Source organism: Xiphias gladius, chromosome 11, assembly GCF_016859285.1.
Source record: "Xiphias gladius isolate SHS-SW01 ecotype Sanya breed wild chromosome 11, ASM1685928v1, whole genome shotgun sequence".
Classification (NCBI taxonomy): domain Eukaryota; kingdom Metazoa; phylum Chordata; class Actinopteri; order Istiophoriformes; family Xiphiidae; genus Xiphias; species Xiphias gladius.
This window is the reverse complement of record NC_053410.1, coordinates 5,344,442-5,357,155: the sequence shown is the minus strand read 5'-3', so window position 1 is coordinate 5,357,155 and position 12,714 is coordinate 5,344,442. Positions and strand designations below refer to the sequence as shown.

Here is a 12,714-nt window from a genome sequence, read left to right as displayed (position 1 = left end):
ACTATTCTTCTGATCTATAGGTGGCAGTACTGTGTCAAGATAGGCAACAATGTGCCAACAAAGGCAGGGAAGAAGAAGACAGGTAACTGGTAAACATAGATGTAAACGATGCAGGTTTCAAAGTGTTCAAGACATCAACTTTTCAAACGTTTTATGAGAAAGGAAATGTACCCGTCACATTTGTTTGATCAAAGCAAAGTCTTTCTGGTCAGAAACACTGAATGTAAAAGAAACTTTTGTTTTTTTTAACCAGAAAAGTCCTCGGGGCACCTTTAAATATTTAGGAGGGATGAGGTTATAAAAACAAGGTGGTTATAATAAGGCACAGTTTACTTTATATCCGTTATATCAGATTAAAAAAAAAAACTCTCTCACAGCGTATGTTTTTTGTTTAAATTCCAATCGGCTGTACTAGTGTAGAAGCTCCATTACCCACAACGATAGTGTTTGTTCAGTGAGTTCCCATCATGTCCTCTGTGATCTCCAGAATCACTAATGGTTCACTAAGGTCATCTTAATTTTCATTTTTTTATCCTTAGAATTAATGTGGCTTTCTTCAACGAACTCTCTGAACGTCTCCTGCTTTATGAGCAGAGAAGCTGCTAAAAGTTCCTCAAATCCATTTGACTTTTTACAGTGTAGGCTCCTGTATTAGATCATTCCAGACAGCCCCCCCCAGGCAATATCACCTAATCATCTTCTGTCTGCGTCTGCATTACAGCTCTTTGCTGCAACTCTGAATCTAATTTTGTCGGAAGACATTGACAGGTGTTATCAGATGACAGACTGCTGTAATTGTTTCAGCATTTTAATTTTTATTCTGTTCAGCATAAATGATCGAGACAGCACACACAATCAGTCAACACAAGTGTAATGTGCAACCTCCGGACCTAATCACAAGTGCTCCTGGAGGACATTTCTGAAATTGTGTGTGTTAAAAAGCCTGGCCAAAAAGGAAATAAGGAGAAAAAACTAATAGGTTTAGTTTTTCCTTTTGCAAGTCACTGAAGATGGAGAGAAACTTTCTATCATTGTATAAGAGTTGTCGAGCTGTCAAAAAAAAACTCTACCTCTTTGCTATTGCTAGACACAAGCAGATGTTTTAATTTCTATAATAGTTTCTTTAATTTAATTTTTTTCCTGTTCATTTTTACGACTGCGATTGTCCACAAAAAAAATCAGTGAACACAATCAGCATTTTTCAAACTTCACCAAGCACCAATCAGCAATCTCTAATCATATCCATAAAAACAAATCAAGAATGAAATTAACATCAAGTCTCACGTGACAGAAGTCATGTTTCTAAACACTTGGATTGGACCATTCGAGCCTCATAGGTTATGCAGCTAATCAGCCTGTCATTGTGAGTCCAGCATCACCTCTGTGTTGCTGGAATGAGTCCGCTGTGGGCTGTAAAATGAAGCACAGCTGGCTCTGCCCAACATGAGTGTTTTGCTTCTTGGATGAAGGCTAAGCTGTTTATTTACAACCCTGTATGACTGAACATAATTGAAAGACCTTCCTATAAATCACTATAGATAGAGTAGAATAACAGGGTAAGTCAATACTGCAGCAGTGAACACAGCAAGCATTCCACCATTCACAGTGACAACTGAGCTGACAGACTGTATCTGCATCCTACCGGCATCTGTTTTCCTAGATACAGTGGGTAGGGACAACAACTAAATGACAGGAATATTTTCACCAGGATCATTATATTATATCAGCTTATATGATATTATATCATATTACATAATATACATACATACATACATACACATATATATGAGTACTAAGAAACGATTTGTCAGTAATGTGCAAGATCTTGGTTTTCTATTGAGAAATATCAAAAACCAAAATATAATAAAATAGAGCAAGACTAGACTACTGCGTTTTACAGTCCTTTTTTATATGATGGAGGCTCTAGCAGGAATTGAACCTCCAACCCACAGTTTTAATACAACCACAAATCAATCTTCTCCATTTCAACAGCGTCTACACGAAACTCTGAGCTTCACAGGCAGCGCCTATCAGCTCCTTTGGGATGAAATTGTGCCTTTTCCTTCAGGTCATAAATTAACCTCATAGATAAACTCAAGAGATCCATCTTTCACATGTACTCTGCACGTGCTATAAACTAGCAGAAAAATGAAAGAGATGACCTCTCCATCTCAGGAGCTCACTTACCTGGTCTATTTTCTCCGTTTTTTCAATTTGATCTTTCTTGTATGCACATACGTACACATATATAAACTAACTGGTTGCCTTTCACAACTTCTTCAGTTTGCACCTTACAAAAGCTCAGCCAGAAGGCACGAGATTAGTGAAGATTGATCGCTGGTATATTTACTTTCGCACAATATCCAAGACGTAAAAAAAAAAAAACAGGAACTGAGCTTAATTATGAGCCAGTGAGCTACAGAAGTATAAACTGGCATCTTGATGAATGTACTGTATAGCTATGAGGAAATGGGATGCTTTGGGACAGAGTGCATACATTTTAATAAGCCAGTGTATTCACTCAAAAAGTTTGGACGGCTCCTGGCAAACAGAGTGGAACTAAGTGCCTTTTGTTAAGTGCTGCTGAAGCTGCTTAGTGTGCACGGGGGAACAAAACTCTCATAAAGGTTTGTTAAGGTGGGGGCAAGGCTCCTACAAACTAATGAGAATTGAATAAAGGTAAAGGTGCAAATATTTTAATTACCTTTGTTCTCAAAGTTAAACTTTTTAAGGTTTAAATGTGCACAATGGCCTGGAATTAGAGAAACAAGTATTGCATCTTTAGTGCTATAGAGCACTACACCAGCAACAGAACTGCTCATGGGATGCTACACTCTGCTGAAGAAATTTAAAAGTAGGGCTATGCGTATGTGTAGGGAGAGATATCCAAAAATACATGTTTTAATTATGTGTGCATGTTGAAAATAAAGTTATATTGTCCTTTCTTCTCTTCACCTGTGAAATCCGTGTTCAATTTCAAAAAATGTCATGTTTCATGTTAGCTGTAGGTTGGCCCATATGACCGTTGCCTGGTGGAAAAAAACGATCATTTTCGTTTTTTGGTGATGTTCAAAACGCACTGTCATCATAGAAGCATGCAGTTTCTCTTAGTTCCTGAAAAGGCATATCTGTCAGCATTTCTTAATGAGTTAAAACTTCATCATAGTTGCTTGTTTCATTGGTGGTTTATGGTGATGAAAAACAAACTCCTCTCAGAGAGCTTGATGTAATAGTCCTGTTTTTAACAGTGGTCAGAGATTGAGGTCAGTAACTTCATTTGAAAACAAAACGTAAGCGGAAAGGCCAGCAGAGAACTGTAATGACATATTCAAAGGGGGTGATGAATTACAAATGCAGAGCTATAAAAGCAGAAAAGGCAGAAGAAGAGTGTGAGAGCAGAGGTGTCAAAGGCAGGGAGAAAGGTGACAAAAGCAGATAATGAAGTAGGGAGCAGACCAATATGACGGAATAACGAGAAAAAGGTAGAGAAGCGATGCCAAATAAAATTTAGCTAGCCAACAGAGCATGTGCAGGGTTGATATTTGGTGTTTAGGCTCATAACTCATCAGATTGGGAAGTGAAAATAATGACCTTCCCTTACAACAAAGGTACAAATTTCAAAGCCAGTTATTCTACTGTGTAGACCAGGAACTGCTGTTGTCCTGCTACACACCTCAGACCACACGCAAAATATGCTGTTTAGTAAAGTTCCATGGATAAATCTAAGACCTTTCTTTATGCATATTAAAATCACACAGAAGTAATAGAAGTAATACAGGGAGTAGAAGCAGCATAAAACATAGAAGGCAAGCTCTGCAGTCTCGATGCAACTGAAATGAAGAATAGTAAAGCAAGGTGACACATGAATGCAAAGCCTTTGAGTTGAAACATTTCTCTAATTCTTATCTGAATAGAAAGTACTTCATCACTATATTAATAAACAGTGTGAAAAATATGCAACATCCAAAAGAAGATGAGCTCAGTCACAAAAAGCAATTTAGTATTGCACTTCCATAAAGTTGGGGAACCACTAGAAACGGATTTAAATAAGAGTGTTCAGCAGATATCCTGATTTTTAGCCCCTAGGATGGGTCAACCACCAAAAACACTGGATCATACACTTATATAATGCAACTGAATAGCGTCCTTCGTTCAAACCTCCTACATGCCAACGCCTTTCAAACCCTACACCTTCTGAATGTAATGTAAATTTTAGGTCTGAGGTCCAGTCCGAGATAAGCTTGAAGGCAGAAACCTATCAAACTTTGTATAGCACGCCCCAGAGACAGAGTAGATATTATACAACTATTTTCAATAACTGAGGAGTACTCCTCGTGACGAGTACCCTGAACTTAATGTGTAAAATCGGTGGAGCGCCCCTTTAATTTACAGTTCCAAAGCCAATACAGCGCACACAGTAAGTAGATGGCACCAGAACTAGAAGAAAAACTAGTGGTCAGCAGACTAGGACAGAATTGCTGTGAGAGCACTAAAACAGTCATCACAGTTTGACAACCTCATAGCTTATTGAGACAGATTGCCAAGCACACAACCACAGACTAATCAGAGCAATGAAATGCATGTTATCACAAGCAGTGAATGCTTGGCTTGGTGACATAATCCCCTTCCTCTCAGTAGGAATTAAAAAGTCAGTCTGCAGGAAAATGGCTGTTATGTCTACTCGTACAACAATTACCATGTTACTTGGCTTACGTGGAAAGTTTTCTTTCATGCAGAACGAACTTGACAACTTTTGAAAGTAAGTGAAGTTCGCTTAGCAGCACTAGCAACACTGATGTATGACCAGTCAAATCCGACGTGTTCTATAATGCAAAAAAGCACCAGTATCATGACACCGCGGGGACGAGGATTTCAGAAGTCTACCTTTTCGGAGGACAAGCAGGAGCTTTCCTTTCTCTAACTCCAGGGTGAGGCTGTGCTCGCTCCATCCCTCTGCGTGAAACAGCGTCCCAGAGTTCCTCAGGGTTTTAAATTTCAGAGAGATGCTTTCCGTGGTCATCTGCCTCGGCCTGGGACTCAACCTGTAGAGAAGGCTGCTGTGGCCATCGAAGCTCACCACATCAGAGTCTGAAAAACAACAACAACACACGTTACTCAGATCTTCAAAACTGTCAACTTTAAACAACAGATATTATGCATGGTCAAAACAATCCTCAAATGTCCTTTTTGTAGAATTTTCATATTAATATGTCATAACCACATTTATTTAAATATTAATACATTTTTTTGTACCCCTACTGAGATCACTGTAGAGAAGACAGGCAGCTCTATCGACCTCTAGACTGCATTTTATGTGCCACAGGGTTATATTTATATGTACAACTCTTGGGGAAGAATTCTAACCAACGCAGGTATACAGTCAGCAAAGTATAAGCCAAATTTGGATGATGCAGAAGCTCTGAAGAAATCACAGGAGGGTAACGGGCATGCAGGTGTCGGAAAAGGTAATTCACCAAAGTTTAGATTCTCCAGTGTCCTCGAAGAGCTGCAAAGTTATTTTCTCCGGCGATTTAGGCTGTTTCTCAAAACACATCTATTTAAACCTCTCTCCCAATCTGTCTCCTTCCAGAGGACCTGTCAGCATTTTGTTCAGAGAGGACTGGGATTCAACACATCCACTGATTTTTATCAGAAATAATTTCACTGCACCTTCAACTTATAATAAATAAACAAATAAAAATTCTGAAAACATTCTGGGTTCCTCTCCCCAAAAAAGCGAATAAACTGAATAAACTGCAGGTATTCTCTGATACATACTGTGATTAAAGAGTTGGACTGATTTATGAAAAGCCTGGTTTGTGTTTTCACTGATCATCAGTAACAATGTATGAAAAGGAATGTCTTTCTATTAAACCAAAGTTAACCAGCAACAGAAATCATTTACTCTATATACTTTTTGGTGTTGGGATTACTGTCCTGGATCATGGATTGAACCTTTAATTTTACCTTCTGAAAGGATCTTATTTTCATACATAACTTAATTCAATAATAATTTCCATTAACATCTTTTTAATGACCAAAAAAAATTATATAACGTAACTTTCATTTAAAAATGTGCAATCAACTGTACGTCTTATTTTTTTGCATGTCATTACTTTGATTTGTCCACATCATCATCCACTTTGTTATTCTGCTTATCAAGAATGACAAAACATCTATGTAGTTTGCAATTTGCAGTTTGGATTTTTATCTAATTTCTGCTTAGAGTCATGAACCAAATGCAGGTTTTGGAAGAGAAAAGTAAGCCGAGTGAGTGATTAGCCGTCAACAAAATGCAGGCGGTCTACAGAGAAGCTGGTCATTAAGCTAATGTCTGAATATGAGAGGCAGATTACAGACCATGCAGCATCTTTCATGCCACTCTAAAGAAAATGATACACTACCGTTGCCCATCTTGGTGGTGAGGGCTGCTGTGCTGACGCTACAAATCTTCCGCCTACAGTGTCACTATTGAAGCATCAAATTAGAAATGACACCCCAGACGCATTAATTATTGTACTCAGTGCAATTGGACCTTTACTGCTGACGGTGATGCTGGAAACAGCACAAACTCCACATTTAATTATTCAAACCCTAGAAGTTTCTTTTGTCTTTTTCTTCACCTTTTGGATGAAATGAGGAAGTTTTGCCAGCATCCTCAGAGTCTAATTAAATCCCATTTCTTAGAGTTGAAACTAACTGTTAGATCAAACTGAACCGATAGCACAGACACCAAGCAGACTCTTTCAAAGATGATTGATTCTTGCGCACGGTAACAAAACACATTGTCTTTTCTATTTTTCATGTATTGAGTGGTTTTAGTTCCTTGTGTTTTGATATGCAATTTTATTTTTGTTGCCCGGTTAACAAATGTCATAACTTCTGTCCTTGTTCTTAAGTACGAGATATTTTCACACTCATTGTTTTACCCGTGCAGTGTGTAGTTTTCAGGGTTGGACTGGTTTTGTTTTTTTTAATCTAACTGCATAGATGCATCTGCATGACAAGTCTGGTGAAATACCGTTTGGGGACAAAGAAGAACTGATTAACTTTTCACACTGGCTCGACTTCTCGCTGACATCTTACTTCTGCCCGTATTCATGTGATGAAACGTTCTCTGTCAAACAGCAGACATAGGAAGAGGCAAGCTTTCTATTACTGTCATTGCCACAGCTGTGGTGTCCTCTCCTTCTCTCACTACTTCTCTTCCCATGCTGTTTCTGGTTTTTCTGTCCATTCCTCACCTGCCCAGCAGGCGCCAGGTGGGCTCCCATGTCTGTCACACGTGGCTCATTCCTAATCAACCCTGATCTGCTGCCTCCTTCCCAGCTGCTCCTAATCTGCAATTAGTGTCATGTCTCCGGTGTATACATGCAGTATAATATATGTTTCCATTCATCTTTATATGGACATGTTTTCATTTACATAATTAATACCTGAAATTTGAAAAGGCCTCAAGATAAAAAACAAAAAAACAACAATTGCAAAACACTCAGAGACATATGTTTTGAATACACAATGACATTACAGTACTTCTTGTACTGTAGACAAAGCACCCATGTGTCACTGTTACATCCCTCTGCTCAACCAGAAGGCCCAAAAAGATAAAGAATAAAAAGGAGGAGGCATCAGGCTATACAGTAATGTTGCATATCACCCTTCTCTTGTCTGTGTTAGTCATGGCGGCTGAGAAAAATGCCAAACGATATGGGTGGATGAGAAAAGACACAATCATTCACTAAAATAAAATAATGTGAAAGCCATCTTAAATTATGGAAATGCCACGAGTGTTTGACTAATCCTGGATCAGTCTGAACTGTTTAACATAAACATAAAACAGTGGAAATAGACATTGTTGTGGGATATACAACAGAATAAAAAAGTTACTGAAAACAAAGTAGACATGTGCTCATTCAATCTGCCCCAAATAAAATTTAATTCCTTCCTAAAATTCCAGGTAATTAATTTTTTCCTCAAACTTGGTTCAGGGACAGAAGGTCATCCACAATGCCTACTGGAAAATATAATAAAAGAAACAAAACAAAATAGACAAAAAAAAAAAGATAGCCAGAACTGACTGTAAGCACATCCATAGGTCTCCAGTCTGAGTCCGATCCGACCATTGGGATTCCAGTCCAGAGGGATCAGGCGGACATAGTGAGCGATCACTGGATGCTGGAGCTTGTAGTGGACCACACTGTCTGCGTTACTGTTACCTGGAAAGGCCTGGGAAAAAAAAAACAGCAGAAGCTTACCTTGTTTGCTAGCTTTCCATCCATGCATCTGTCCATCTTTTGCTTGTGACACACCAAAGAGAACTATGAAATTTCTCCCTCTTTATTGTAGTCAATAAATGAACATGTTCTTTCATCTGTTTATTGAAGATGAACTGCAATCCCCAAGGCTTCTGTGAGAAGTGATGCGTTTGATTTTCCTCTTAATGAATATTGTAGAGATAGGGCCACGATCCTAGTGAATGGTTTCTCAATAAGGTAGAAAATTAGATTTGTGAAGCACTAGGTGCAGTTTTATGTGTCATAGACATTTTGGTAAACACGTGGTCCATGGAGAAAAGGATTCATTAACCTCTGTGATCTTAGCACATTCTTTCTGGATTTTTTTTACCTTCAAGTTGGACTTGATCTTATGCCCTTTTATCAACTTTCTTTATAAACCATATACATTTTCTCTACTTTTTATTGTCAGGTAGGTCTGCTTCTTTTCACAGTGACATAGAAGTAAATAGTGTAACATATATAAACGACATGTTGTTTCATTGTGCCCCAGTCCGAATCTTGATATGTTTGTGACTCAGGTTTGTTCCCCCTAAATTAACTCTGCTCCTGATTTTTGTCTTGGTTTTCTTCTCGCTTCTCTCTCTTTATTTGCTCTCAAAAACTCTGTTCTGTATACTGGATCATTACTTTGTTTTTAATCTATATGCAAATAAACTCAACCTACAGCTAAAGTGCAGAATTTCAGCAATGTTATGAAGTAAAGGGGTTGAAAGATGGCTTATGAGTAATGTCCTTCTTCTTCTACACCTCCTCTGAAATGTATGGAGTGTAATGAGTAAAATGTCATCATCTGAACCATATAATTCTGTGTTGTACACCTCTGACAGCTCTGAACAGCTGAGCCTGTCAGAAAGCAGAGTTCCAACCTCCGCAAATGACTGTTTCCTGCTAAGGAGGCTGAAGAGAACAGCGCCTCGCGTAGTTGAGGCTCTGGCTTTTGAAAAACGACCAGGGTCGAGGTATTAAATCCTCCGAAGGGAGACTTTAATTAGAGGGGGAGAGAAGGAAAGTAAGACACAGGGACCAGGTTCAAGCAAGAGTCTGAGATTAAAGCAGAATCTTGGAGTGGACAAGAAAGTCATAAATACGGATCGAAGCAAAACATAACATGACCGAACTCTTTCTTAAAGTGCACCAGAAATACAAGATATATCATTTTTTTCTAACCTAACTATCCAATAGACTTTCTAAAGACCTGGACACACCAGGATTTAAAAAAGAAAAATTTTACAGCAAGATCAATTAACTCCAATTCAATCACAGCGATTAGTGGATCGGCAGAATGAATCCTTGCAAATATTCCGCATAGGTCCAACTTCTGTCAACTTTGACGTGTGACTTTGCACCGTTGACCAACAGAAAACAGTCTTGAGTGCTGAACTTTGAGGGAGCGGAGATGCAGAGAGTCCAAAACAGAAGAAGTTACTGTAGCGTTTGACCTCTGTTGCACCATTCAACTTTTATTAACTGCCTCTGTCAGAGTATAAACTGCTCCACAAAAGAGGAACCGTTTCACAGACAGTTACGAGACAGGAATTGATGGTACAGAGGAGAGAGGAAATCGAGATGTGGTGTGACCACTTCTTAAAACAACAATCAAAGTTAAAGTTTGGAAACATCATATTTTCATATTAATTGTTAGGAATGCAACAGGCAAAAACAGTCAGCTACTCTGCTCTGTTTCACTGTGTGGATGTGGTTTGATCCGGTTTGATTGACACTACCGGCAACCTAAGCTGTCAACTGTTAACACATTTTGATTCAAATGGCACTAAACTTTGGCCTGTGCACAGAAATATGTGAGGTCACCTTTTTCCATTGGAGCCCCACCTACTTCAAACCCGTTGGAAAAGCACAAAAATCACTCCTGAAATAGCGAAAATTGTTCTAACCTTAGTAAACAAGTAAAGAAACTACAACACTCTTACCTAATCTATAAAAGGTAAATGTATACGTATTACCTAAAACTTTACACCTACACTTTCGACAGCCTGTTTCTAGCTGTTCTCAGATAGCCTGTATTTGCATTTCAGGATCCTGCTCATTAACAGAATCTGCGGCTTTGCCTGTCCTGTAGGGAAATCTATGATGTACTTCCGATCCCTTGACCTCCTTTGACACTTAGGGATGCAATGTTCCCTGGTTAGAAGAATATATATCTCCGACACCATCTGCCCTTTCGCACCTTTGTAGCAGATGTGAAGAGAGAAAGAGGAGAGAGGATGAGGGAGGAGGAGAAAATTAGCGAACAAGAGAGCATTACTATCAGCCTCACTAACTCTGGCCTCTTAGCTTAAAAGGAAAGAGGCCTTGTGGGAATTGTGACTGATGAAGCACCTCAGCAGTCGACTTTGTTCCCCGAAAGCCATAATAAAAACGGCTGACTAATATGTGGAGCTTCAGAGGGACTTTTGAGACATGCTGCGGATTTATCACGACTTATGCTGAGTGTGAAATCAACAAGCTTTTAAGCTGTGAGAAGCCCTTTTCACTTCTCTCTCCGAAGACGTCCTAGCCTGACATTAGTTTTACCCTCACTGTGAGAGTCTTACCTCTCATCAACTCTAAACTCGAGCTGTTTGTCACAGCATCTCTGTAATAGGGAGAATTTTCTGTCTACGCCAGGAGGTAATGCTCGACTGCCTCTACCTAATATCTTTGTGTAGTGTGGTTAACACAATGGGTGAGAAAGCCCCCAGGTGAAAAAATAACATTTAAAAAGAACTGTCTGAGTAAATGAGATGCTTATTCCTTGGGATTTGGTAAATTTGAATACATTGGAGGGCTTTGCTTTACATACTACTTGATTCTTTGGTCAGACATTCTGTGGGGTTTAGTTTGCCCATCTAATAAACCTAAGTCATCAATCACAAAGGAGAGGAGGCTAATGATGGCTAGTAATGAACAGCAGACTCTGATATAGTTTTCATGCTGTTTACTCTGTGCAAAAGGTGTTGTTCTGTCTGCAGGACAATGTTTCAGGCCTTTACATGGAGCTATGTACTATCTGCTAGTTTTTTGCTGTTTGTCATAAAACTCACTACACTTTTTAATAATACTTGATAGTACTGTCTATCTAAAAGTATTGTTTTAAATAGCTTTCTTTAGGTAGTGAGTGTTGCAGTATACATTTTTGCCAGTGACAGTCTGATTTTTAAGTACTTCAGACAAAAAAATGAAAAATAATTTTTTGGTCTGGAGTAATTTTATAATGTCAGCAGGTTTCAAGGTAAGTAAAAAAAGAAAATAATTTAAGTGAAGTAAAGTTAAGTAAAGACATTTCAGAAACTGCAATTACAGCAATTAAAGTAATGGGGAAAGCACCATTAATAGTATACACAATACACTGTCTTTTTGCTGTTTTTGTAGGATATTTGCCCCGTTGGTATAGTGCTAACTACTGTCCAGTTGGACTAATGCCAGTGCTGGCCTTCTCATTAACAACTGGGTACGTCTGTAAACCCAGAAAAGAAATTTCCTCCTGTCCACTTCTCAAGTTAAATTTTTGTGCGAACACGTTTGCTTGGAAGATGAAACGTCGTTTCAGAGCCTCTTTCACTTTTTACCGTTTTTGACAGGTCAGGACACTGGAAGAAGATGTTGCATATCAGCAGAAACCATCACCTGATAGCACATTCCCAGTATTAGTGTTAGTGTTACCCTTTAAACAAACATTACTTTTGTAATAGTAGCATTTTGTGTACTCATAGGCCTTTTTCATGTAAGAAATTTTGACAGGAGTAAATAATACATAAATGATGGCTGAATTCCAGTCAGCTGCTTCAGTTTCAGGGTCCTGGTATTGTGTGTGCTGGTTCACTGTCACACTGTCATGGCTCACTAGGACACGGAGACATCGGTAGGCTAATGTTATTCGCTTGTGCTTTTCCTACTACGACAAGTCAAAATATCTGCTGTGAAGAAGTCCTATTGTCTCTGCTGGCTCTGTTTGACAGTACAGCTGCAAACTCACTGTCCAACTAATGCTTGATAAATCAGTTATACTTATGTTTATTACAACAACCACAAAGCTGTCGGTGTAATTTTATACTGTGCACTCACCCCTATATTGTCCTCCTGTCGATACTGTTTCCAGTTGTGTCCTGTGTCACTGAACATCAGCAGGTAGGCTGTCAGCCAATCGGAGCTGCCATAGCGACCTTGTGTGGCAACAGCAGTGATTTGTGTCCGCCGACCCAGGTCGACCTCCAACCACTGATACCTGTCTGAACTCAGAGGAGACCAACCTCCAGCACCTGGTCAGGGAGGGAGGAGGGAGAAGGAAATATCCAAGAATTAAATGCTGACTTTTAGTGCTCAGCATAAAAATCGTTTTTGGGTGCCTTAAAAAAATTAGAATGAACACACATTGATAATAACATTAATTGCAGGAAACTTTTCTCAAGAAAGCTGGAAA

At 39.0% G+C, this 12,714-nt stretch overlaps 1 protein-coding gene across 1 annotated transcript in view; it reads right to left on the bottom strand.

The window, feature by feature from the left end:
- The window catches only part of LOC120796409 (contactin-associated protein-like 4), a 64,026-nt gene that overhangs the window by 27,258 nt on the left and 24,054 nt on the right, over window positions 1-12,714 (bottom strand). The window contains exons 3-5 of the mRNA XM_040139225.1: window positions 12,360-12,553; window positions 8,079-8,226; window positions 4,885-5,088 (exon numbers count right to left, since the gene is read on the bottom strand). Coding sequence (XP_039995159.1) covers window positions 4,885-5,088; window positions 8,079-8,226; window positions 12,360-12,553 — 546 coding nt within the window. The remainder of the gene's footprint in view (window positions 1-4,884; window positions 5,089-8,078; window positions 8,227-12,359; window positions 12,554-12,714) is intronic.